We start from the raw sequence: 27,960 nt of genomic DNA on the forward strand, positions 1-27,960 counted from the left end.
AAAAAAAACTCCATCCTCAAAAGTGAACAGCAAAAGTCTTTCCTCTAGGGTGGGGCATTTCAAGACTAGAGGGCATAGGTTTAAGGTGAGAGGGAACAGATTTAAAAGGGACCTGAGAGGCCACATCTTCACACAGAGGGTGGTGCGTGTATGGAATGAACTGCCAGAGGGAGTGGTAGGTGCAGGTACATTTATAACATTTAAGTCATTTGGACAAGTACATGAATAGGAAAGGTTTAGAGGGATGTGGGCCAAATGTAGGCATGTGGGACTAGTATAGTTTGGGAAATATGGTCAGCATGGACAAGTTGAACTGAAGGGTCTGTTCTATGCTGTATGATTCCATGATTTTATGACAATTACAAACATAGCTGCAGTTATATAAATGGAGCAGAGAATTATTAGGATGAAACTCAAAAAAAGTGACACAATCCAGCTGCAAGAGGCAGATTGAATAGTATTCAGATCTTTAATTTGTTTTATTAAAACAGAAAATTCTATTTAATTTGCAATTATTCACAGGGTTTCACATTTCAATTATAGTTAATATTGATAATGCATGTCAGAACGCATCAAAGGCACATGGCAACAGCGGTTACAATAAAATCTTTGTCACATGATTTATTCACAAATTCTGTCAATTTATTTAGTTTAAGATCCCTGATGCTCTGTGTGCTTGCAATGCACAACAGATCCAATATTTTAAAAATCAGACACTTGAACATAAATACAGTCAATCAACTAAATAATCAGCTGAACAATCTTTAAACCACTTACAGCTCACTTCATTGACTTTCTCACTTTCTCTTCAATTTACACACGTTATGTAACTAAACATCAGAAAAGATGCTAAACATTTCTGTAAAAATCCATTTTTGGTCTAGCACAAGAGTACGGGTTTAAAAGCATGTTTTTGGTATAATATCAGCTGTGATAGTAGACAAGAACAAAAAAGGAAGGAGCAAGTGAACAGGAATGTTGCATGGGAGAGGGGTGAATGGGGGACATGGCATACATGAACAGGAGAAAGCGGTCTGCGGGAATAGTTTAAAGCTTAACCCTGTATATTCTGTATCCCAGTGGAGGCTGCATTAAATATCCTTCAGCCATTTCAAGATCTGTGGCACATAGTACGTGATGATGATATCAGCACCTATAAAGCACAACACACAGGTATGTTAACTTTATACTACAGTAAATATTGGACTTGATAAACCCATACCACAAGCCATCTACCTCAACATCCTCGTGTGCTGAAGATGTATAGGAAATGATGGGAATATCACTGCAATTGATCCCACAAAAAAAAATCAATCTGCTACAGAAAATCCCATCCAGACCAGTCCACTGCATAGATGTCTCAAATCTGGCTATCCAAAACTGGTCAGTATTATACACTGCCATGGCAGGAAAAATCATTTTATGAAATGTGTAAAATAACTTACTAGTTTGTCTGGCTAAGTGCTGCATTGACATAATGGTATGCGGGACTAGTCACTGGCTCAGCCTGCCCTTCCAACCCTTGGCCCCAGCCAACCTGTCCATTGTCCCACCTAGAGAACATGTAAAATCTTTTCAGGGAGCACTGGTAAACTTTTATATATGTAAACCAACCACTCCCTGGCTCCTGGACACCCAAAAGATATTTGCAAAGATTCTAAAACTCGGCACAATACGGAGCTAAGTAACCCAGTGGCAAATGCCAACTTCAAAACATTGAAGAGTAAAAAAAGTAAATCAGAGTTTCTCTTCAGTCCACTTAACCCTGTCAGTGTGCATGCATATTGGGTATGGGTCCTGCCTTAGTGGTGATGTGTAGACAGTTGAATGGCTGTTTAAATTGTGTTGGCCAGATTCACATCTGGTGAAAGGTAAAGTGGTCAAGGTGCCCATTGTCACAGCCAATCAACCATCACCCAGCAACTGTTCTTTAGGAGTGAGGAGAGGAAATAGTCGGGGTAAGCAGCATATCAGCAGTACCCAATAGAAGCTTTCTGATCGGCAGAAAACCGCATTGCCTTTGTTCTATTTGTTAGGCCACAGATATTATATCCTTCTCTAGCAGATTCCCTAGGTGGACATCTTAAGGGGAACTGCTCCAGTATCATCGATATAAAAACAAGCTGAAGCACATCCATTTAAAGAGCCGTAGAGCCATAGCTAATAGAAAACAAAAGCAAACATCAATAAAATTACAGTTGTAAGAAATACTCATTATGTAGTGAAGACTGTTACCTGCCCTCCTGAAGCTGGTCAGAGCCTCCATGACAGCTGTCCTAAGGTCAAACGCTCCCGCCTGTGATCCATGCCACAGCATCGCAAACTCTCCTGAGACATGGTAAATTGCTAGTGGATATGAGGGGTGCTGAAAGGAATGACAGAGATAACTAACTGCTAAAGCCAAGCATTCAGTAACTGCAACGAGTTACTAAATTCAGCGAAATCATCATGATGTTCTGATGCATTGTGCAACCCATATCCCAGAAAGCATACCCAAGTGGCTGTAGTGAGCCTTACTTCACAGTCAGTGGTAGAAATCACATGACACCAGGTTATAATCCAACAGATTTATTTGAAAACACAAGCTTTCAGAGTGTAGTCCCTTCAGCAGGTAAAGTGAGAAAGAAGCACACAGAACGCTGAATTCATAAGTAAAAACTGACATCATTTGGGCCAGACTAGAAGGAAGCCAATTAGAATGTTGCTCAGTGTCACTTCATCATGACGAGAATACTCCTGACTTAGTAAGGTGACAAAACAAGTCACTCAGAAACAAATTAAAATATGCTGTAAGAGTCTGCCTGCTTAATAAAAACCATAGCAACGGGACTCAATGTTCCAAGGCCAGAAGAACAGCAGCTCTGAAGATAACCTTTTCCTCTGACTAACGTGCATGCTCTGTTCACTGCCCAATGCCACAAAACTTCCTAAAATTAAAGTTAAAATATCTTTTCCCAGCAACTTTGAAGGTTTTGAATATGTTAACATCAGTGAGGCATGTGATGAGAAGAGTTTCTTGGCCTGATAGTTCTAGACCATATACAGCTTTTGGTTTATGTGGAGCAGACAGAATTCTGAGCCAGTGCTGACCAACTCAGGCATTGAAAAGATCACTTGGACAAGATATAACTAATTGTGGTGCCTGTGAAACCAACATCTTGTGTCAAATTCCTCAACGTTGCTGGGATGGGCCAATACGCTCCTTCTGTCATTCCATCAATCAGTATTATTGAGAACACAGAATAAGTTATTGAAGAAAAAAAACTTTTGTAGCTAATCCCACTGTCAACTGAGGGGTCCAAAACACTTGGAACCTATTAGACCATAAGGTCTGGGAGCAAAAATAGACCATTTGGCCTCCTGAGTCTGCTCCACAATTCAATTAGATCATGGTTGATCTAATCATCCTCAAGTCCACTTTCCTGCCTTATTCCCATAACCCTTAATTACCTTGCTGTTAAAAAAATCTATCTCTACCTTAAATATACTTAATACCCAACCTCTATAGCCCTTTGTGGTAAAGAATTCCAGATTCACTACCCTCAGAGAAAAGATTCTGCCTCATCTCTGTCTTAAATGGATGAACACCTCACTCTGAGATTATGCACTCTGTTACAAGGGGAAACAACCTCTCTGCATCTATCCTATGATGTCTTCTCAGGAATTGTATATATTTCAGCAAGGTTTCTTGTTCTTCTAAACTGCAAATGTATAGAAGCTCAACCGACTCAAACTTTTCTCAACCAGTCACCCTGATGCAACTAATGGATTAGGTATGTACACAAACTTACTTTGTTTTTCACCTCTCGGACGATGTCCAGGTACGGCATTCCTGGTTTGACCATCAGCATATCTGCTCCCTCACGCACGTCACGGTCCTGCACCAAGCAATCGGTTGATTCTAGTCACGCACTGATATACAGATAGACTCACATCTCAATTGTGTACAATTCTAATAACAAGACAAATCCCAGGATAATTGCCCACATTCTCGATAACCAGAAAGAGTCAATAGCTGCTGCCTGTATTCCCAAAAACCAGAGAGCTGGGAATCACAATCTGCATTCCCAGGAATCAGACAGCTGTGGATCAGTGCTCACATTTCTAATAATCAGAGCCAGCTATGGATCACTGTCCATATACCCAGTAACTAGACAGCTGTGGATGACTGCCCACTTACCCAAAATTCTGAAGAGATTACAACCCATATTCTCAAAAAAACTGAGATAGTAATCCCAGTTTTAGCAGAATATCTCTTTGCCAATCATTGGTGTCCTTAAAAACTATGAAGGGCTTTAGCAGTTACTAACTCATTTCAGGGGGCATTAGGATTAACTTAGAACAGCTGGTCTCAGACATGAGCAAATCGGCTCCTTCTGTGCATATTCTATTCTTCAGATTTAATGCATTCAACTGCACAATCTACCATGGTGAGATTTCAACACGCAAAGCTCAGACTGGCAGTCTGAAATCACAACTACTAAACCTGCAAAATTGTATATGATGTATATTACCTGGCAAAAGTACAAAAAGCACGACTACAATCGCACAATAACCTTTACAACCACACAACCTGCACCCTAAAACTCTCTACACCCAACATAAATTTTAGAATTTTACAGCACAAAAGAAGCCCTTTGTGTCTGCGTCAATCAACAAGCAGCTATCTGCTCTAGTCCCATTTTCCAGCCCTAGGCCTGTAGCCTTCTATGCTTTTGGCACTTCAAGTGGTCAGCAGATTACTTATTAAATGTTGTGACAGTTCCAGCCTTGAATACCCTTCCAGGGAATGAATTTCAGATATCCACCATCCACCTCCCACCACTCTCTGGGTGAAAGAATTCTTCTGTAAGCTTACATCAATGGCCCCGTTTATTGATGCCTCTAAGGAGAAATGTTCCTTCTTATCTACCCTATCTATGCCCCCCAGAACTTTGTACATCTCAATCAGGTCCTCCCTTGGCCTTCTCTGCTGTAACGCACACAACCCCAGCCTGTCTTCATTGCTGAATTGCTCTAGCCCAGGCAACATCCTGGTGAACCTCCTCTGTACCCTCTCTAGTGCAATCACATCCTTTCTATAGTGTGGCAATCAGAACTGCATACAGTACTCTGGCTCTGATCTAACTAACATTACATACAGCTCCATCATTATCTCCTTGCTTCAGTATTCAATGCTTTGCCTAATAAAGGTAGGTATCCCATATTCCTTTATAACCACCTTAACTGCCTGGCCTATTGCCTTCAAGGATCTGTGGACCTGCACAACAAGGTAGCTCTGATTCTCTAGTTCCTAGGGTCCTAACCTTCATTTTGTTCTCTCTTGCCTTGTTAGCCCTCCCAAATGCATCATCTCTCACTTTTCAGAATTAAATTCTATTCTATTTGTTCTGTTCATCTGATCAGCCCATCTATATCACCCTTGAGTTTAAGGCTTTCCTCCTTGCTATTTACCGCACCAATTTCTGTGTCATCTGTAAACTTACTAATCAAATTTACTACATTCAATTCTAGATCTTTAATGTATACCAAAAACAGTGAGGGACCCAGTACCAAACCTGGTGGTACACCCTCCAACACCCTCTGTTTCCTACCACTAAGCCAATTTTGGATTTAATTTGCCAAATTGCCCTGGATCCCATGAGCCATTTACCTTCTTGTCCAGTCTTCCATGCAAGACCCTGTCAAAAACTTTCCCATCAGACATGATCTTTCCCTGCCATACCCTTGCAATTATTTTACAATTAATTGTAGGGATATTGGTGTTGGTTGCAAGGCAGGTAATATCCTGCTCAACTGTGTTTGCTGAAGGAATGACAACAGGGTTTTGTTCTCACACTCCTACTTTCACATTCCATGTGGTGAAGTTGTTATCTTGGTATTATTGGCATGGACATTACAGACCTGTACTCATAACATCTTAGACAGTATCATTGTTAAAGTGGAAGGAGGGATAAACTTGTAACTATAGGCTAGTTAGCTTAATTTTGGTTGTCAGCAAATTTATCAAGATCAATTTTGAGACATAATCTAAACCTTCATTTAAAAAGGTATTAGTCACCAAGTAAGGTCAGCATTGATTTGTTCTGTGAAGGTCATGTCTAACTAACTTGCCTGAATTTTTTTTGAGGAGGTAACAATTAAAATTGATGAGGAAAGTATGGTGGATGTGCTTGACATGAATTTTCGCAAGGTCCCACATGGCAGAAAGTAAAAGCAATTGGGTTCCAAGCAGGAGAGGCAAATTGGCTTAGTGTTAGGAAACAAAGGGTAATGATTGCTGGATGCTTTGCAATTGGAAGGATATTTTCAGTGGAGTTTCACAGAGCTCAGTACACGGATGTAAGCTTCTTGTAATAATTTGGACTCAAAAGTAGAGAGTATGATAAAGCGATCTGCAGATGCATTGGCCGTGGGAAGAAAACATTAGACTGTGTGATGGACAGGAAAGTGAAAAATGCAATACAATCTGGAGAAGGTGAGATGATGCATTTTTGGAGGTGCAACAAGCAATAAATAGGAGGAAATTATGGAGGAACATGGAGACCTTCGACCGCATGCCCCCATAGATCCTTAAAAGTAGCAAGATGGGTCAGTAAGAAGTTAGGAAGATATATGCTCTACTTTCCCTTATTTGTCAAGGCACTGAATATGAGAATGTAAAGGTTACACCAAAATTGTACACGATAGTGAGATCAAAGATTTAGTCACATTCTTGGACAGATGTAACTGCACTGCACAGGGTTCATAATAAGGTTAGGAAAATATTGCTAGGCTGGAAATTTTAGAGATTGGAATAGAGAATTGAGGTGTATAAAGTGATGCTAGGCCTAGTTAGAGAGGGATGATCTACTTAGCTCAGCATAGGGATCAAAACCGGGGGAAAAATAATTGGAAGGATTTGAGGGAAAGTAAGAGGATTTTTATTTTAATTTGAGGTTTGTGGTACATGGAATCACTGCCTGAAAGGATGGTAGAGGCAGAAACTCTCAGCACGTGGATGAATCTCATTTGAAGAGTCATGACCCTGGTACTTGAGCTGCAGATCGAGTGCAGGAATGTGGGATTAGACTGGGAGGCCTGACACAAAATTCTTATGATGCAGAAGGAGGCCACCCATCTTCAACGCCCAGCAATGAGCTAAATGGCTCCTTCTGGTCATACATTGTCTATGATTCTACCCAAAACGTAGGGCTTTAACTTTGAAACACATCTTGTATGTTTACTGAATTAATGACACAGATGTAGACTTACCACAGCTCGAATCGCCAGTCCCCTGGCACCTGGTGGCAACTGGTAACACCTCCGATCTCCAAAGGCTGGTTTAGACTGGGCAGCATCACTGGGGACAAAGGGCACAAAATTACAAAGAATCTGCATTCAATCTAAAAGGTCATTTCACTCAACAGGTCTGTGCAAGCTTAACTGTCCACACTATACCCAAACCTAATACCTCTGTCTCCATTAACCTTCATGTATGCAAATAAGCATATCTATTAAATTGTGAATGCTCTTGGTTACACATGGTCCACATGACAACAGCTTCCTCATAGTTGATTTGTGTAAAGAAATACGTCGTAAATTCTTCAGTTGATCTCTCAATGGTGGACAAAGCCACCCTGCATCGTATAGACCAACAGTGCAGCGCACAGACTAATGCAGCCTATGACCAACACTGCAACTCATAGATCCAAACAGACCCACACTGCAGCTCACGTAGCTGAATTAACTCAAACTGAGATTTAAAGTGCTGTGACTCACCGGAAAGGTCCATAAAAACATGAAGCAAACTTTGCACTGTAGCTCATCAATGCAACCTACAGGGAAACAGCTCAACAGTATTAAAGATCCAACACCACAGATTTCACATTTCAATGTCCCATTCCCACTGGACCCCATGTAACATAATCAATGTCGACCCCTTGCCCTGACCTAATGTCCTGACCAATGTCCTAAATTAAACACTAAAACTTAAAGCCACAAGTTCACTCCTTGCTCCTTACTGAGCTGTGTTCTTGGCTGAGGTCACACTGGACTCAGTGACATCATGCTGGGAAAGGGGGAAAATTATCCATAACTACCATTGCTCACCACTGAATGGTTTTGCTGGAGAGTTTGCAGTTGTGAACAATGATAAATAAGATAGGAGTTTAGCCACGATCACTGGTTGAAAGTTTGGGAATCCATTATTAGTGATATAGTGAAGACTATATATATAAAACCATTCCTCTGTAAAATCTGTTGTGTTCAGGAGAGGAGGGGACAGTTGGGCATTGAACAAACAGCACTACACATCAACATAAATAAATCCTCATATTTGGAACTTGCAGTCTACCAGGATAAAAATCTCAGAATGAGGGGCAAGCAATGACATGTATACATAGCCCAGTTGGATTTGAATTAAGAGCTTCTTTACCTTGTTTCCCAGCTCATTGGCAATCAGAGCCTGTTTTATTGTTCCAACTCTGCCATCCATCATATCTGACGGAGCTACAATATGGCATCCTGAAAGCATACCGATTGCAAATTCTTAGTCACACATAGTGAGGAACTTTTCCACATAAGGGGACACTTGAGCAGACAGTGCAATCCATTTGTAGCGTAGCTGTCTTTTTAAAAACACAGGGATTTCAAGGCTGGCTTGGGCAGAAAGAATGTGCACACAAGTAATGGATTAGATCTTCATCCAGATTCATACAATTTAGTCAAAATCTTTGAATAATTGGGTTTCTCTAGCCAATGGAGCACATGTGGTGTTTGTTTAGTACCCTCAGTGAATGACAGGAATTTGAACAATGGATTTCTGTCCATTGAGAACTAGATTGAGATGATCCAGTCTCATTACACTGATGGCATTCCCCTATTCTGCCTGGCGCTAATCCTTGGCCTGGCTGCCAACACTCTGTCAGCTCCTTTACAGAATCAGGAGACACTTGTTCCCTCCTATTGGATTCATTCCCATGTCCAAGATATTTTCTTCTTTATTCTTTCACATGATGTGTATCACTAGCAAGGCCAGCATGTATTGCCTGTCTCTAATTGCACATGAACTGAGGGAGTTGCTAGGTTATTTCAGGGGGCATTTAAGAGTCAATTGCATTGCTGTGTGCCTGGAGTCACACATAGGCTAGACCAGGCAAGATTTCCTTCCATTCGTGAGTCAGAAGGGTTTAATGACAAATGGTTACAGTCACATTAACTGAAATCAGCTTTCAATTCCAGATTGATTAACCGAATTTAAATTCCAGTAAATGCTGTTAGTAGCATTTGAACCCATGTCCACAGAACATTAGCCTGGACCTCAAGATTGCTAATCCAGTGATATTCACACCACACCAACGTCTCAAATGCCACTGTTGTAGGACCCTCGTGGTGCCCAGTTTGTCATCAGAGGGCGGAGCATCTGTCCTTGTCTAGGTCTGGGCTGGATTCTAGCAAAAGTGGGGGACATTAAAGTTTTAAAGCTGTCAGTACAGAACTAAAATATTAAGCCTGCTATTATGACTATTTAAAGCCTCTCAGTAGCTTAGTGCCCCTTCACTGGTTTTATAATGAAACTCTTTCCCTTTGTTCAACTGAATTGCACAGCAGGCTTTTGGAATGACCCATAATAGGATGTCTTTCAGCGGAACCTCACATGACCAGTACCTCCCTGTATAAATATTGAGCTGATACCAATTTCAGACTCACTGCAAAACATCAACAGGGTCTTCAATTTCACCATTTATTTCTCACTGCTTCTGTATCAAGAGACCAGTGAGTCTCAACATCGGTGGTTGGGAAGCTATTGAGGAGGATTCTTAGGGATAGGTTTTATGCACATTTGGAAAAGCACAGCCTAATTAACGACAGTCATCACGGCTTTGAGAGGGGTGGGTCATGTGTTAGGAACTTGATTGATCTTTTTTGAGATGGTGACGAAGGCGGTCAATGAGGGTAGAGCTTATTAAGGGAGCTATTTAAAGAGGAAAAGCTAAATTGGACAGGCCTGCATCCACTGAGGTTTAGAAAATGAAATGCGAGCTCATTGAAACATAATAAATCTATAATATGGTGGATACCAGGAAGGTGGCTTATTTTAGGGAAAGATTAGAACTAGATGAACAGTTTAAGAATAAGAAGTCTCATTTTTAAGTTGGAGATGAAGAGAACTTACCCAGAGGGTCATTACACTGTGGAATTCTCAACCCCAGACAGTAGTGGAAGCTCAGTCATTGAATTTGTTTTTATGGATTTTTGGCAAAAAACAGAATCAAGGGATATGGGAAATAGACTGAAAAATGGAGCTGAGATTAGCCATGATCTTCCAGAATGGTGCAGCAATATTGATAGGCTAAATAGCCTACTCCTACACTCAAGCCCCACATATCCATGAACATGTTAATATTTGAGAAATACAGGAGGGATTTCCTGATTGTCCTGCCACCCTGTGTTTTGCCATGTTATAAAAATACTGATTTTGGAGAATTTATTGCTGTCAGTTTCTGCACGCACCTGCCTTGGCATACGCCAGTGCCACCTCTGCCAGCCTCTGGCAGCTTGCTTCATTATTCAATGTCTCATCCTTCCGCAGTATTCCTAGAATAAACAAACCAAACATATTACCACTGAGTATGGTGCCTATTACCTGCTGTTACCTCCTGGTATAGAGTGTGTTACCTGCCTATTATCCCTGGTTATGGTGCACATTACCTACTCCTACCCCAAACTTTGGTCTATTTTCTGCCTATTATCCCATGTCCATCACCTGTCTCTATGCCTGGTGGTCAGTAAGGACCTGGAATATGGCTTCACCATCAGGCTAAAGCAATCAAGACAGGATCAAGGATCCAAAGATACCCTATCTGGCAAATCTGACAAATTTAATTCATTGTTGGTTGGGAAGTGCAAGAGTGCTGTTAGCCTCATATGGAGGCTGTGGGACCACATTGCCCTGGGCTTCCCCCCTCCCCTCCTTGACACCAGAGCTATGTCCATCCCCCAGCTACAGTATACGTCCAGCTGCCTGCTGTGGCATCTTGCCACCAAACTTGCAGTTCCGTGTGTTTGTAGCTCAGGTCCGATTTGAAAAGGACTCTGATAGAGGTTACAGCAGTGAACACTGATCATTAAGATGGGCTAACTATTCATGTTTCCCAGCCTCCTCAATTGTGCTAGTTACTCTGAGAATCAAACTCACTGTACCCACCCTTGGCCAAACCCACCCCACACCCCTGTACAACTCCAGCCACTGTCTCGCACAACTACACTTCCAAAATCTACCAACTAGGAAGAAAAGGGCAGGAGACAAAGGATTATTGGAATTGTATTGCTGTTCCTTCACTATGGCTGGGTCAAAATCCTGGAACCCCCTACCAGCACAGGAGCAGCATAGCGCCAACCTCTATAATGATAATTAGGGATGGGTAGAAAATGCAGCTCAGCCAGCAATGCCATATCCCATGAAAAAGCAAACTATTTTGGCTCAACCCAGACACGCAGTATCCCTCACTGATCATCTGACCTAAGATAACTCTCTGCTTCTGAAATATACCATTCTGTAACAGTGAGCTCAGAGGTCACAGTGGCTTGCAACTGGTGGGGGTCAGCGTAGAAGAAGGTTTTAACCCCCAGTGTTTGCTTACCACAGTGCCCGTGGGACGTGTATGGACAGAGGCAGACGTCGCAGGCAATTACCAATGTTGGGAACATCTTCCGCAGCTTTTTAATGGCCAGGATGACTGGTGTATCCTCCAAGTCAGCTCCAGACCCCCTCTCATCCTGGCAGGGAGAACATAACTTCATGAGATAACTACCAGCAAATCACTAACCTCAATCCATTACCCAGTGGGACTCTACGTAATCCCCACAAAAACACTTCTGAAAGAAAGAATTTGAGACGATCCTATCTCACATATGCACAGACCCACAGAGTAAATGTTCCTCTACACTGTCCCCATCAAACACCCCCAGGACAGGGACTAGCACAGAGTTAGATACAAAAATAAACCTCCTTTTACATTTCCCCCATCAAACACCTCCAAGAGAGGTACAGCACAGAGTTAGATATGGATAGGAGGCTGATTAGCTGAGTTATATGGATAGCTGGTTTGTGATGCAGAATGATGCCGACAGTGTGGGTTCATTCCCACTCTGGCTGAGGTCACCATGAAGGATTCTCCTTCTCAGCCTCTCCCAGTGTCTGAGGTGCAGTGACCCTCAGGTTAAACCATCACCAGTCATCTCTCTAATGACAGCGCGGCCCTTAAGACTACGGCAACTTTAACTTTACCTTTGCCTTAGATTCAGGGCAAAGCCGCCTTGACACTTTCCCCATCAAACACTCAGAGCACAGGGTTAACTATACAATAAAGTTCCCTCTACTCTTCTAAACAAAATAAAGCTTTCTCTACACTTTGCTTATCAACACTCAAATGACAGGTACAAACAGGGTAAGATGCAGGGAAAAGCTTCCTCTATTATGCAATCTGAGCATAAAGTTCTATTTATTCTTTTAAACTGAAAGTAATTCTACTTTTACACTGTTCTCCTCCTGGACAGGTACTTTACAGGAATGAGATACTGAGTACAAGTTCCTCTACTCTTTTAAACAGGAAGTAAACTGAAAGTAAAGTTCCCTGGATACTGTCCCTATTAAATACTCAGGACAGGTGCAGCATGGGGTTAGATATGGAGTAAAGCTGCCTCTACTGTAAAATGAAAGAACACTGTAAGTTGAGCCCCCTCAAACAGATTAGATTTAGCATAAAGCTCTTTCTACTCTTTTAAAACTAGAAGTAAACAGAAAGTAAAGTTACCTCAATACTGTCCCTGTCAAACACTCCCAGGACAGGTAAAGCATGAGGTTAGATACACAGTAAAGCTCCTTCTAATCTAATAAACCAAAAAAACTCTTTCGACTCTTTTGAACTGAAAGTTAATATCCCCACCAAACACTCCCAGGACACGGGCAGCATGGGATAAGATAATAGACTAGAGCTCTCTCTAATCTCAAACTGAAAGAAGACTGTAAGGAAAACCTCCTGTACACTGTTTCCATAAAAAATTCCCTGAACAGATAAAACACAAGGTCAGATACAGTGTAAGGATTCCTCTACTCTTTTAAACTGAAAGTAAAGTCCTCTCTACACTGTCCCCACAAACACTCCCTGGACACGTGCAGCATGAGTTAGATACAGAGTAAAGCTCTCTCCACAGTGTTACTATCAAACACTCCTCGGACAGGAGCTGCATGAGGGTTAGATACAGACTAAAGATCCCTTTAAAATGCTGCACATAAGATCTCACTTTGCATCAACTGCCTGCTATATTACAAACATTTCAAAGGCATTGTTGATTGGTTTGGAGGGAAATCCTAAGGTTGGAAAGGTGTGATAGAAATCAAAGTGTGATTTTTTAAAAATTCATTAATGGGATGAGGTTGTCACTGGCTAGGCAGCATTTATTGCCCATCCCTAATTGCCTAGACGACAGTTCAGAATTAACCACATTGCTGTGGATCTGGATTCACATGTAGGCCAATCCAGGTAAGGATGGCAGTTTCGTCTCTAACGGGCATTAGTGAACCAGATGGGTTTTTCAAGACAATTGACAATGGATTCATCATTCCTTCGAGATATTTTATCGAATTCAAATTCCACCATCTGCTGTGGCAGGATTTGAACCTTGGTCCCCAGATTGTTACCTTGGTTTCTGGGTTAACAGTCCAGCAATTATACCACCAGGCCATCGCCTCCCCAGTAATCTGACCCCCAGTCCAAGCTCAGACTTCATACGATGGTTCCTAGTCCTACCTTAGCGATTTTAGTTGGAACTCCAAAGATCAACACACAACCAAGGCCATCGTTCAGCAGGGGCCTCAGCTTCTCTTCCAGTTTGTTGACACCATACCTGGGAAATGAGCATATGATGAGGCCGAGACAAATACTTTCTGATTACACCTAGCCTGACCCTAGCACACATCAGCTCTGTTTAAACAAACTGAGAAATGAACTGCTCCGCCATCCTACAAAATGTGAAGGAATTTAAAGTGATTAATATTAGGAGGTTTCTAAGAGAGGCGCCCGCAGAGATACTGAATCGAGGAGGAGTCGGGTTGCGATTGGGAATGACGTCACAGGACCCGTGTCCTGTAGCCACAGTGGATCTAGTGCGAGCCAGAGCAACATTGGTGGTGACACTGGGGCTGATGAGGGCGCAGTGGGTGGTGAGAGTGAAGCCAGTGAGGGGGACAGTGGGCGGGGGCAGTGAGGGGGACAGTGGGCGGTGAGAGCCGGGACAGTGAGTGGGACAGTGGGCGGTGAGAGCGGGGGTGAGTGGGTGGAGAGAGTGGGCAGTGAGAGCCAGGACAGTGGGCCAAGTGGGCGCTGAGAGCCGGGATCAGTGGGCGGTGAGAGCCAGGACAGTAAAGCTCCCAGCAGCCTAGCAATTGGAGCAGGGCCTGCACCATTATGGAGATGGGACCTGGGACTCTGAGATCTGGGTTTTCTTTCCCTTGTTTACCTTTTGGCTCTGTTAAAAGTTTTAGTTTTGGTTTTTGTAACCAACTGGACCCAACTGAATGGCGACTTTGAGCACTATTTGCAGTGTTCATTTATCACATTTAAAAAACATTTGGACAGGTACACGAATAGGAGAGGTTTGTAAGGATATGGGCCAAATACAGGTAAATGAGACTAGTTTAGTTTGGGGAACCCAGTTGGCATGGACACGTTGGGCCGAAGGGTCTGTTTCTGTGTTGTATGACTATTAGGGGTTTTTCTTATGGAGAGAGATTGAGTGGTTTAGGCCGATACTCTCTGAAGTTTAGAAAAAAAGAGGAATCTTAATCGAGGTGTATAAAGTGCTAAAGGAGACTGACAACATAGAAAGGATGTTTCCTCACATGTGACAATCTAGAAGAGAGGTCATAGTTTTGGGATACTGGGGAGCAGATTTTAAACAGAAACGAGAAATTACTTCTCTCAAAGGGTTGTGAATCTGTGGAATCTACTATCCCACAGTGTGATAAATGCTAGGACACGGATTACCTACTCCTGCTCCTGTTCTTATATTCCCATGCATGTGGTAAATGGAATATAATGTGGGTAATTAGGAGATTATTAATTTTGAGAGGAACAACAGAGGAAAAAAATATTCTTCAACATAGTGAGGGACTTTTCCTGTTTTCGTATAATGTTAGCATCAATTGTGCCCAACGCTAATTGCTCCTGAACTGAATGCCTTACCTGGCCATTTCAGAGAGCAGTTAAGAGTCAATCAATTTTCTGTGGACAGACAGTCACATGTAAGCCAAACTGGGTAAGTGTGGCAGATTTCTTTCTCCACGGTACATAAACTGTTGTGGGGCTTAAGCTCATGTCTCCAGAACGTTAACAGAAATTGCTGAAGAAACTCAGCAGATCTGGCAGCTTCTGTGTAGAGATAACAAAGTGTGGAGCTGGATGAACACAGCAGGCCAAGCAGCATCTTAGGAGCACAAAAACTGACGTTTCGGGCCCAGACCCTTCATCATCTGTGTAGATCTGCTTTCTCTCCACAGATGCAGCCAGCCCTTCTGAGTTTCTCTGGCAATTTCTGTTTCTGTTTCAGATTTCCAGCATTAGCAGTTCTTCTTTTCCCCCTAGATCATTACCTCTGGATTACCAGTTGAGTGGCATCACCACTTTGTGTTATTTATGCATGGGATCACTAATGTCCATCTCTAATTGCCCTGGAGCAGCTGGCAATTGCCTGCCTTCTAGTGCCACTGAGGTTTCATTGGGTGTGGGTTCAACCACGGTGCTGTTAGGAGTGATGATACCTAGAGGCTTTTTGGGAGATGCTGATGGAATAGAATGGGCTCTCATTTTTTGTGGGTTAGTAAAATGTAGGTAATCTCACTGTAACTAGAGGACTTGACAGGATAGATGCCAAGAGGCTGTTTCCCCTACAGCTACTGTGATAGTCTCAGAGTAAGTAGTCAGCCATTTAGCATTGGGATGAGGAAAAACATCTTCCCTCAGAGACACGTAACTTTGTAATTCTCTACCTCAGAGAGCTGTGACTGCTTTAATCGTTGAGTGAATTCGGGACAAAGTTCGTGGAATTCTGGTCTCCAAGGGAATCGAGTGTCATGGGGATTGGGTGAGAAAGTGGAATTGAGGTGCGATTTTCTTATGCATAAGTTTGAGAAGGCAGCTCACCATTACCTTTTCAGGACAATTAGGGATAATCAATAAGTTCTGGTCGCTCCGTTATAGAAAGGATATTGTTAAGGTAGAGAGACTTCAGAAGAAATTTACCAAGCCGTGGCAGGGTATGGGAGGTTTGAGTTATAAAGAAAGGCTGGAGAGGCTGGGACTTTTCTCACTGGAGTGTCGGAGGTTGAGAGGTAACCTTATAGAGGTTTATAAAATCATTAGGGGTACAGATAGGGTCAATGATCAGGGTCTTTTCTCTAGGACGGGCTCTTTAGAGAGTGGGGGGGGGGTGTATTTCTAAGGTAAGAGGAGAGAGATTTGAAAAAGACACAGGGGGCAATATTTTTATGGAGCATGGTTAGTGTGTGGAATGAACTTCCTGAGGAAATAGTGGATACAGATACAGTTACAATGCTTAAAAGACACTACTGGAAGTGCATGAATAGGAAGGGTTTGGAGGGATATTGGCTAGGAGCAGGTGGGTGGGACTATTTTGGTTTGGGATTATGTTCGGCATGAGCTGGTTGGACCAAAGGATCTGTTTCCATGCTCTGTGACTCTAGGTGCTGGCTCAGCCAGTGGGGCCCACACCTCATGAACAAATAGTAATGAAAATTCAACCATGACCTTATTGAATAAAGGAGCAGGTTCGAGGGCCAAATAGCCTACTCATGCTCTGATTGCAAACGGTTGCACACTCAAAGCGAGAGGCTGTTAAGGAAAATTCTATAATATGTAGCTATATTAAAACTAAATGGGTGGCTAGGGAAGGAGCAGGTCCCCTTAAAGATCAGTGTGGAGCCACAGGAGATTGGTGGGAGATTTTTAATGAATATTTCTCCTCAGTGTCTACTGATGAATGAATCATGGCTGCTAAAGAAATAAGGGTAACAAGTGGAGATGTTTTGGACCGCACACAAATTACCAGAGAGGAGGTGCCTGCACCCTTAAAGCGCATTCAGGTGAATAAATTTCCCGTGTCTGATCAAATCCAATCTTTGACATTGTGGGAGGCAAGGGAAGAAATTGCAGAGGATCTTGCAGAGATTTTTGCTTCATCTTTAGCCACTGGGGAAGTTCCAGAACACTGGAGGGTGGCTAATGTTGTTCTGTTGTTTAAGAAAGGTAGCAAAGACAAGCCAGAGAACTACAGGCCAGTCAGCCTGACACCAGTGATAGGCAAGTTATTGGAGAGGATACTGAGGGACAGGATTGACTGACACTTGGATAGTCATGGTCTGATTAGGGATAGCCAGCATGGATTTGTGTGCGGTAAGTCATGTCTGATAAATCTTTTAGAGTTTTTTGAAGAAGTAGCCAAGAGGATAGATGAAGGTAGGGCGATGGATGTTGTCTCTATGGACTTTAGTAAGGCCTTTGACAAGGTCCTGCACAGCAGGCTAGTCAGTAAAGTTAGGATGCTTTGGATCCAGAGAGAGCTAGCTAATTAGATTCAAAATTGGCACAGCAGTATGAAGCAGAAGGTAATGGTTGAAGATTGTTTCTCGAAGTGGAAGCCCGTGCTAGTGGTGTGCCATAGGGGTTCATGCTGTGGCCTTTGTTATTTGCTATTTACATAAATGATGTGGATGTGATGTACAAGGCATGATTAGTATATTAGCTGATGATACAAAATTAGGAGGTATCATTGATAGCAAGAAAGGTTATCAAAAATTACAGAGGGATTTTGATCAGATGGGAAAATGGGCTGAGGATTTGTAAATGTAATTCAATATAGATAAATATGAGGTGCTGTACTTTGGAAAGTCAAACCAAGGTATGTTTAAAACAGTAAATGGTAAGGTCCTTGGGAGTGTTGTGGAACAGAGGGACATAGGAGTACAAGTATATAGTTCGGTGAAAGCGGCATCACAGGTGGACAGGGTGATGAAGAAGGCATTTAGCATGCTGGCCTTCATCAGTCGAGGCACTGAGTATTGGAGCTGGGACATTATGTTACAGTTGTATAAGACATTGGTAAGGTTGCACTTGGAGTATTGTGTACAGGTTTGGTCACCCTGTTTTAGGAAAGACATAGTTAAACTGCAAAGTGTGCAAAGAAGATTTACAAGGATGTTGCCAGGACCAATAGGCCTGAGTTAGAGGGAGAGGCTGGCCAGGATAGGACTTTATTCCTTGGTATGTAGGAGAATGAGGGGTGATCTTATTGAGGTGTATAATATCATGAGCGGCATAGGGATATGAATGCATCCAGTCTTCTTGTCCAGGGATGGGGAATTGAAAACTAGAGGGCATAGGTTTAAGGTGAGAGGGGAATGACTTAAGAAGGAACTGAGGGCAACTTCTTCGCACAGACAGTGGTGCATATATGGAATGAGCTGCCAGAGAAAGTGGTTGAGGCAGGTACAATGGCAACATTTTAAAAAACATTTGAATAGGTACATGGATGGGAAGGGTTTGGAGATATGGACCAAATGTGAGCAATTGGAACGAGCTGAGTGGGCACCATGATCAACATGAAGCAGTTTGGGCCAAAGGGCCTGTTTCCATGCTGTATTACTCTATGTCATCAGCTTGAACTCTACAGCATTCATTGATACCAATCAGATCACAAGTGAATGAGAATCAAAGCTCCTCCACTCATAAAGCCAGAAAGAATCTATGGAATTTTGGAATTAAACAGCTCTCTCAGAGATTTATAGCTACCAAAGGGAGGAATGGTCTTTCTGGAAAGGAAACCTCATGTCACTGAGCCATGGTCAGCATTAGGCACGGCCAAGTAAGACTTCTTTCACTTTGCCCCAACAATATACCATCAAGTCTATATCCATCACTGTACCTGCTCTCCCAGCACAAGCTATCAGCAATGGTAGATTACCATGTACACTCACCCCTCCACCCAAGGAGAGGCAAGCTGTTCACTGAGCTGTTGAAGCAATTCACTGAGCACCCTTACGACCAGTTTTGCTCAACCTGATTTGACTCCAGGTGAATTAAATGGGGATCTTTGTGGCACGGGAGCAGTGGAGTCTTCTAGATTAGGAGGAGTTGGATGGAGGTGGGAGCTGGCACAATGGCAGCTTCTTCCAGATTTCAACATGGGGTTCCAAATGGAGACTAGGCTGGGGGACCTCTGAGCTGGTGAAGACACAGGTTCAGGGGTCTGGGGGAATTAACTCAGGTCTGTGTAAAACTAAAGTTATTGTGTAGCTTTGTTTGCAACAGTAAAAATATTTAAATCATATTTGCAGAGTAAGTTTATCTTTTTGAAACTTTAGATCCAGATCAGTGAACTATCTGGAAACAGTTTGCCACTAGATCCAATTTTTAATCAAATTACTGGAGACCCAGCAGCTCACAGTGAACACAACAGCAGAGTTTGCTCATTCTCTGCAGTTTTGGCTGCGCAGCAGTTTACTATCTGGCTTGGGGTGGTCATATCCTTTTCAGGAGATGCAGTGTCATATCAGGAGCATGTCACTCAGAAAATCAGGATCTGGAGATCAGCATAGAGTTGCCCTGCTCCAAGGTTACCGAGACTGACAGGAAGGGAGCTCTGCTATCTCACTGCCCACATCTAACTGCAGTTAGCCACACACACTAAACAGCACAAGGGACCACAGTGTGAAGGTATATCAACTCCTACACAGACAGTCACCCACTGGGACAGCCTCACACAATTCATTGTTTGATTGATTGTGAGACTGTTCCTACACCATGTGTCCCACTCCTGATAGGCTTTGCTGTTATCTTCACAAGTTCACTGGGCAGTATTGCATACATTATGTGAACAAGCAGTAAACCACTTGCACAGCAAAAACACAAAACCCATTGCTCACTGACTCCTGTAAAATAATCAAGTTGTACATACTTCAAAAAACATAACTCAAACAGCTAGTGGAGTGTTATATCTCAAGAAGTGGAATATAAAAGGCTTTACTTCAACTCTAAAGCCTCAGATTAAACCACAGCTCGTGTGTTAGGAAGTATATGGTGAAAATCTGAGGCAGTCAGAAAGAGAGAGAACAGAGAGGTTGACACAAGTAGGAGGGACACAGAGGGAGAGAGATATAAAAAAGAGACAAAGTGGCAGAGAGAAAGAGAGAAAGAACAGAGAAGGTGACACAAGAGGGAGGGAGGAGGGAGACAGAGAGAGAGGCACAGAGAAAGAGGCAAAGAAAGAGAGATAGAAAAAGGGGTAAGACAGTGGTGAGGGAAGGCCTAGAAAGAGGAGGGGATGCTGAAAGAGAAGGGGCAGGAGTGAGAAGGTCAGCGAGATAGGGTCTCACAACAGGGGTGGGGTGTGACACGTGTGAGGGGGGTTTTCAGAAAGGGGGATAGCAGAGACATATCAGAGAAAGGGTCTCAGGGCAGACAGGGGGTTTAAGTGAGAGCGTGTGTAAGAGGAGGGTTAGTGAGATTTATTCAGTGTGGACACACAATGTCTTCCAATATATTTTGCACTGAATCCGGAAATTGCTGTAGACGAAAGCAACAGTTAACAGCCATCTCTCAGGATCCCAGACCCTGACAGGACTAGTTCAGTGAAAACCTGCCCCAAGACAGCAGAAGCCCAAAATTGTCTCCCAATTATAAACTGTACAAAAGAAATATAAATCATTTTCATGATTTAAAATGGAATCTACTCAGGAGATGTGCTTTGACTCCTGGTGGAAATTTCAGGAAAGTCCCTAAGACACAGTTGCTCACAAAAACTAGTTTGTCTTTTTTTTCATCATTTTTCAGGGAAACATCTTTAATCTCTAAAACTCTTATGAAACTACAGCCTGTTATAGAATCCCTACAGTGTGGAAGCAGGCCATTCAAACCCAGTGAGTTCACAATAACCCTCCATCCAGACCATCCCTCATACCCAATCCCCGTAACCCTGCATTCCCCATGGCTAACCCACCTAGCTTGCACATCCCTGGACAATACAGGAAATTTAGCATGGCCAATCTTCCACATCTTTGGATTGTGGGAAGAAACCGGAACACCAGGAGGAAACCCACGCAGACATGAGGAGAACGTCCAAACTCCACACAGACAGTTGCCCAAGGCTGGAATCAAACCCGGGTCCCTGGCACTGTGAGGCTGCAATGCTAACCACTGAGCCACCGTGCTGCCCTTAAATTTTCTCTTATTATTGAGGATTCTTATCAGGACCACACTGTTACTGTCTTCATTTTGCTACTTCCCCTCCCCATTTTCTCCCCTCTCCGTCCGATTCACTCCTTCGCTCACTCTGTAAGAGAGTCAGTCCTACCTGGCCTGTCCTGGGAGGCTGGCGATAGGTTCGTCCGCATTGGCATCATCACTGAAATAGAAAGGCCGTAAAGATTGGTTTGGACAATGTCACAGAATTATCACGCATCCTGGGCCCTGGTTTAAACAGAGCTCAATCTTGGAGCAGCCATTTATGATGGAGCAGCAGATGTGGTTCCCTGTGAATATTCCATCAACTCACTTTCGTTTTAAAATCAGACAAACTTCAGGATCACAGTTCCTTTCACCCACACTTACGTTACAAAGATGGGGTAGATGAGGTTGCTTGCATTGAAGGTGGCAGTGCAGGTCTGCCAGGCACGGAGCAGAGGGTGAGAGTAGCCGCTGTGTAAGAGGGATTCAGTCTGCATTGTCCTTGTGCTCGGCAGGGAACTCAGGAATCTAGAATTAAGGAAACTGCGATGAGGAAACGACAAACTACAGACAGACAGAGCCTAGAGCCACACTGCAAGGAGCAATGTTCAGATTCTCAAATCCACCAGAGGGAGGTCTTTAAATTCCTCAGCAGAAAGCAGTCCACTAATCAGGAACACTATCACTTCACCCCACCCTGCATTATGTGTCACTCCCACTATTTCTCTTCTGCCAGACATTTCCAGCTCAACTGCAACTAAACAGGATCAGCATTGCAACTTAAAAATACAATCCTTGCTCATATCTAACTAACGCTGACAAGGTCTAATTCACTGCTCATCGCTCGGGGCCTCCTTTTCACAGACCAGCTCAGAATGTAGTTTCTCGCTTTGTCACGTGGTCATGGACATGCACAGATCTTTCCAACAGCACAGCCATCATTCCCACAAAGTTAGACACCCACGTCCCAGAGCAGTTTGCATTGAGCCAGTCCTGTCAGATGAAGGTCCTGAAAGATGCCATTAACTCTGCTTCTAATCACCACAACCCCTGCAACCTCTGGATTTCCAGAAAAGATTGAGGATTTTGACCAGTCTAGAACAGCGACACAGTCACTCAGCACTGCTGCCACACAGCACCACAAACCCCAGTTTGATTTCACCCTCGGGCGACTATCTGGGTGGAGTTTGCACATTCCCCCTGTGCCTGCATGGGTTTCCTCCCACAGTCCAAAGATATGCAGGTTAGGTGGATTGGCCACTGCTAAATTGCCTTGTACTGTTTAGGAATGTGCAGACTAGGTGGATTAGCTGTGGTCAATGTGGGCTTTAGGGGATAGGGTAGACGTCTGGGTGGAATGCTCTTCAGAGGGATAGTGCAGACTTGATGAGCCAAACAGTTTCTTTCCACACTGTAGGGATTCTGTGATTCTAGAAACTAATGCCTGAAAAATTACTCTACAGACTTTCAAATTTGTTTTGTTAAAAAGCACAGTGGGGAGAAGGGCACCTGCTATTTCTCACTCAGTCTGGCCTAACCATAATAGTTGGTCCTTAATGCCATTTCATCCATCCAGCAAGCTACTCAGTCAGAAAGACATGTACACACAGGATAGGCAATGAGTTCAACTTTGTCAGCATCGGACAAATCTGACATCAAGAAGTCATTTAGGTGCAGGCTACAGCCCAGGCAATTATTTTGAAGTTAAAACAATGAATTGCAGGCTCTGGAAATGTGAAACAAAAACAGAAAGTGCTGGAGAAACGCAGCAGGTAGCATCTGTGGAGACAGAAACAATTAAATTAATGGTTTGAATCCAGTCACCTTTCATGAGAATGTTCTGACGTAGAGTCTTTGGACTCAAAACGTTAACTCTGTTTCTTTCCCTCCACAAATGCTGCCAGATCTGAATTAGTTTAAAGAACTGCTCAATGTATTATTTTATAAAGAGCAGTTTTCTTGACAGAGATAACAAGGTGTGAAGCTGGATGAACACAGCAGGCCAAACAGCATCAGAGGGGCAGGAAAAATGACACTTCGGGCCTAGACCCTTCTCGGATTCAGTTTATAAGGTTGCACTGTTCAGCACATGATCAGAACACTCTCTGGGACCATAACCAAGCACAGAACCCAGGAGCTCTCTGACAACTGTCTTCAAAGCTGCAAATTTGGTAAAATGAATTGGTTACCATACCCAGCAGCTGGCAGGCTCCTGAGTAAGGTTACAGTCACTGTACCAGCTTCCGGCTAGTCTGTTTTCAAAAATATACCTTATTCACAAAATTTGTAATATGTGACTTAAATACTACAGAATTTACAGGGAAGATCAACTTCTACCCCTCAACATGTAATTGTAACAATCTGTATAAAGTATGTTCCATGTCAGGTATTCAGCCTGAGGACAAAACAATTCAAATTAGAAATTACAGAAAGTGAAATAGCTATAATACATTCTTCTCTACAAGATATTCCACTGAGGAGTCTTGACAGATTTTCAATACTCTTGATTTACAACGTACATTCTCTGTAATGCACACAGCCTGAGGGTTAGAATTAGGGCAAGTTTCCAGCCCCTCAATTACTATGGCTGTAAAGTGCCAGGTAGCGAACTTTCACCATTGAACCTCTTCAGTGGCTGCCTCCAGACTTAGTGCACATGGTGCTGGACCCTGGAACGTGTCAGTCTGCAAAATTTCATTAAGGTCAACTCCTTGAAGTGGATGATCAGCAAGTGTTAGACCGACCGCAGAGAATCTTTCACTGCGTTGTTTGCCCTCCATCAGTAGTTGACGTTTGTCTCTCTGCGTCCCTCGGAGCAGCCTGTTAAGAACAAAGTCCTACTTCGTGAAGCTGCTTTGGAGAAACTACAAATCAAAATACTGCGTCTCTCTCCAGTTCCTGTTTCCAAAGAGGCATCTTCTCCACCACAATTATCTCAACAGCAAATTGTGGGGAGAGGCAGACTCTAAGCATGCAGGAGGGATCTGACAGGAAGAGCCTTTCTGAATCTGTGCACATTGTGATACTTCTTCTCAGCCTTTTGACTCAGACCAAGTGTAAGTTCCAAGGTGCGGATTGTCGGAGGATTTTGAGACCATCGCTGGATTGTCAGTGGTCATCAGAGGATCATCGGTTAACCTTAACGCTGGCTTCAGTCTAACACCAAATCAGTGTACAGCAAACCAGAGCTACAATCACTGCAATCACCTGAGCCCCAGGCCAGGTTGTCTGGAACAGCATGACCGTGAAGAAGGCCGAGACAGGAACGCCTGATCAGACCCGCTTCACGAAGAGGATCCTCCTGGATTGCTGTGGGTTCCAAGTAGCAGATATGTCTTGCCTCAGTGGGTGGGAATCAGAAAGTTTCACAATCAGATCTGGAGGCAGGCAGCAGGCTGCCCCCTCTCTCCTGCCTTATTTGTGTGTTGTCTGGCCCATTCCCTGAAACGGCTCTGTTGCAGTCACCTGAGCCATCTTCCACTTCATCTGGAGGTCAAAGGTGGACTGTGTCTGCAGGGACATCATGACAGAGCTCTGGTTAAGCCGGGGGGGGGGGGGGGGGGGGGTAGGCGTAGAATGTACCCAACACTATCCCCATCCTGACGGCCACCTTTGTGCTTGGCTGCATCAAGCTGTGTGTAGGCTCTCAGTACGCAAACACCAAGTGTCAAAATGTATTCAGGTTCCACCTGTCCCCGGTATTATGAAGGATGGGACACCCTCATTACTGCAGAACACTCAAAGTAGTTGAACCATTCTGTATCATCCGTTCTTCTTGGAGAAATTTGCAAAGAAAAACATCTTTGATCACATGTCTATCAGGAAGTGGTCAGCATGTAGTGTCCTCAAGACCCTCTGGGACAAGGAGAGGGTGGATCCCGTTTGGTTGTTCTCTGAGCAGACTGTCAAAAACATTTGGCAGAATGCCTCATTGCCAGAACTTTCCAACCAGCACCATGACCCTCCTTGGTTGGTGGTGAGAAGGGCACTGCACACGAGATCCTTAATGTACGCCCAGAGTCTATGTGCCACCACATGCTGTCCTCAAAATGGCTGAGTGAGGAGATACAGACTGTCACACATCTCCTGCTGGAATGTAACAGTGTGGAGCTGGTGGAACCACAGCAGGCCAGGCAGCATCAGAGGAGCAAGAAAGCTGACGTTTCAGGTCAGGACCCTTCTTCAGAAATTCCTCCAGCTCCACACTGTGTTATCTCTGACTCCAGCATCAGCAGTTCTTATTATCCCTACTCCTGCTGGAATGTGCCTTTGCAAAGGAAGTCTAGAAAGAAATGCAGTGTTTTTTATTGAGGTTTGTCCTTAACAGTTCCATGACACACACTGAGACAAACATCAACAGTGCCTGGTAGGCCATCAACTTGGTGAAAGATGCTCTTTGGTCTGCCCAAAATTTGTTGGTCTTCTAGATTCAGGAGCTGACCTCGACTGAGTGTTGCAGACTGGCACATTCCAAGGTCCAGGACTATGTGCTGAGGGATGCGCTAAAGCTTGGGCAGCTGCCGCCAAGACACTGTGGGACATGATCAATGTCTAAGGTCTTTCTGCCAAAGTACAACAGAGTTTTTCAGTTTTTTGGACTTCATTTTGCCTCAAAAATCAATGTAAATAGTATCCTTTATGAGGAGGAAAAGCCTTTGATTTTTGTAACTGCAGGGAAAGACAAATTCTAATATTGTTTTTTCTTGATATTCAAAGACTGCACAGAACTGCTTTAGTATCTGTGTACATACATAAAGAGTTAATATGTAAAGTATATTTTTCACTAAGCAATGTCTTTGCACATCTTTGTAAATTCTGAAGCTGAGCCATTCAGCCAAATGTCTTTGACATCTGTTTGGGGATCAATGTTCTGCTTTTGCTGAAAAGCCTAGCAACATTACATGCTGACAAGTGTTTGCACTTCTTTTTTTACTGGGAGTCAATGCAGAGACCCACGTTGGCACACTGACTACAATGCACAGTATGTTGGAACTGGCACATGCAACTTAAGGACCGTATTATTGCTGAGCACCGTCTGTTGGACTTGTGGTCCCAGGTGATTTTTTTGGGTAAACCTCTCTACAAGGAACAGGTGTTCCAGCATGGTCTCAGTACCTGGAGCATGACGCAGTCTCTCAGTCTCTGTCCTCAGTGCCCAGCTCAATACAGCAGTATTTGCTCCAAAGACGTCAAACTGGCCTTGAAACATTAACACTGTTCTCAGCAGAGACGGTGCTAGACCTGCAGAGTTTCTCCAGCAAGTCCTGTTTTTCTTCAGATTTCCAACACAGGAATTTGCTATTATTTCCCTATTGGGTCCTGTGGGTACATACAGTCTCTGTATCCAGCACCCTATTGGTTCCTACAGGTAGTTACAGTCTCTATACTCAGCTCCATATGGGTGTCTGTAGTCCCCTCTGTCCTGCTCCCAGTTGGCTGGTGCAGGTAGTTACAGTGACAACCCAGCTCTCTAATGCTACCTGTAGGTGATTACAGTCTCTCCACTCAGTTCCTATTGGGTATTTTAGGTAGTTACAGTTGTGTTCTTTATTCCCTATTGGTTCCCGTAGGTGGTTACAGTCCATAGACACAACTCTGAATTGGTTGGTGCAGGTAGTTAGAGTCTCTTTTCTAGCTCCCTAATGATTGCTGTAGGTAGATAAAATTTGTGTTTCCTCTTCCCTGTTGGTTTCTGTGGCTACAGTCTCTGTACCCAGCCGCTATTTGTTACTGAAGTTACCATCTCTTTACCCAAATCCCTACTAGTTACTGGAGTTACAGTCTCTGCCCAGTTCCATACTGTTTACAGTCACTAGCTCTATACCAAGCTCCCCATTATTTCGTAAACAATATCAAAAGAACTGCAGATGCTGGAAATCAGAAACAAAAATAGAAGTTACTGGAAAAGCACAGCAGGTCTGGCAGCATCTGTGAAGAGAAATCAGTTAACTTTCGGGTTCAGTGACCCTTCCGCAGAAGGCAACACAATTACCTGCTGAGCTTTTCCAGTAACTTCTGTTTTAATCCCTATTATTTCCGGCAGGTAGTTATAGTCTCAGTTCCCCTGATCCCTATTGGTTCCTATAGTTATAATCTCTTTTATCCGGTCCTCATTGGTTACAGCAGTGTCTCTCTCTGCCCAGCTCCCTTTTGGGACCTGCAGTTCCCGTCTCTGCAGCCATTATTAGTTAGAATCTAACCAATTAGGTTACCTCCCTATATTCGTTAGTATTTACCGATTGAAGAGGAAATGTTTAAAATATCTTTCATTAACTCTACCCTGAAATGGTAACTATTTCTCACGCAACAAAAGCTGCCAGACCTGCGAAGTCTCTACGAAACTCTCCCTGTTTCTATTTCAATTTTCCAGCAACTCTATATTACAATCCTTTCTCCATTGGTGATTTCAGCTAGTGACAGGCCCTAAAACAGCTCTCTATTGGCTCCTGCAGTTAGTTACAGCAGTAAATGTACTGTCGTTGGTGACGGTATCGCTAAGATCATTCGTTAACAATTATAATTAATTCTCTTAACATTCAGGTCACTCTCTCACCTTCACTGCCTCTCTCTGTCTGCCACAACCCGGAAGGAATGTTGGGCAGGCCCCGCCTCCAGCCTTCGTTTTTTTGTGAATGGGCCTGAAGCATCGCTGATTGGCTCCGTACAAATCACGGGTCAG

At 43.4% G+C, this 27,960-nt stretch overlaps 1 protein-coding gene across 3 annotated transcripts; it reads right to left on the bottom strand.

Annotated features, from left to right (window-relative positions):
- Positions 1 to 473: 473 nt before the first annotated feature.
- Positions 474 to 27,951, bottom strand: alad (aminolevulinate dehydratase). 3 transcript variants are annotated; one of them, XM_048558796.2, is made up of 12 exons: positions 26,397 to 27,175; positions 21,666 to 21,809; positions 21,409 to 21,459; positions 13,794 to 13,890; positions 11,625 to 11,760; positions 10,495 to 10,578; positions 8,417 to 8,505; positions 7,762 to 7,817; positions 7,255 to 7,342; positions 3,792 to 3,878; positions 2,236 to 2,365; positions 474 to 1,153 (listed from the first exon to the last, which is right to left on the bottom strand). In XM_048558796.2, exons 2-12 carry the CDS (start codon positions 21,776 to 21,778, stop codon positions 1,092 to 1,094), a joined length of 993 nt encoding a protein of 330 aa, XP_048414753.1. In that variant the 5' UTR covers positions 21,779 to 21,809; positions 26,397 to 27,175; the 3' UTR covers positions 474 to 1,091. The 3 variants fall into 3 exon arrangements, with proteins under 3 accessions (XP_048414753.1, XP_048414754.1, XP_048414751.1); XM_048558797.2 differs by lacking the exon at positions 26,397 to 27,175 and adding an exon at positions 23,801 to 23,818; XM_048558794.2 differs by lacking the exon at positions 26,397 to 27,175 and adding an exon at positions 27,835 to 27,951 and having other exon boundaries at positions 475 to 1,153.
- Between the last annotated feature and the right edge of the window lie 9 nt (positions 27,952 to 27,960).

The sequence above is a fragment of the Stegostoma tigrinum genome, chromosome 29 (genome assembly GCF_030684315.1).
Source record: "Stegostoma tigrinum isolate sSteTig4 chromosome 29, sSteTig4.hap1, whole genome shotgun sequence".
NCBI lineage: Eukaryota > Metazoa > Chordata > Chondrichthyes > Orectolobiformes > Stegostomatidae > Stegostoma > Stegostoma tigrinum.

What these genes read in the sequence shown, in the direction of transcription:
- alad (XM_048558796.2), bottom strand. Translation starts at nt 21,778, where the DNA reads ATGCAGACTGAATCCCTCTTACACAGCGGCTACTCTCACCCTCTGCTC. An exon ending in CCAATGAGCTGGGAAACAAG is followed by an intron (nt 7,818 to 8,416) that starts GTAAAGAAGCTC and finishes GTTTCCCTGTAG; the next exon opens with GTTGCATTGATGAGCTACAG. An exon ending in GACTGGCGATTCGAGCTGTG is followed by an intron (nt 3,879 to 7,254) that starts GTAAGTCTACAT and finishes TGCTTGGTGCAG; the next exon opens with GACCGTGACGTGCGTGAGGG.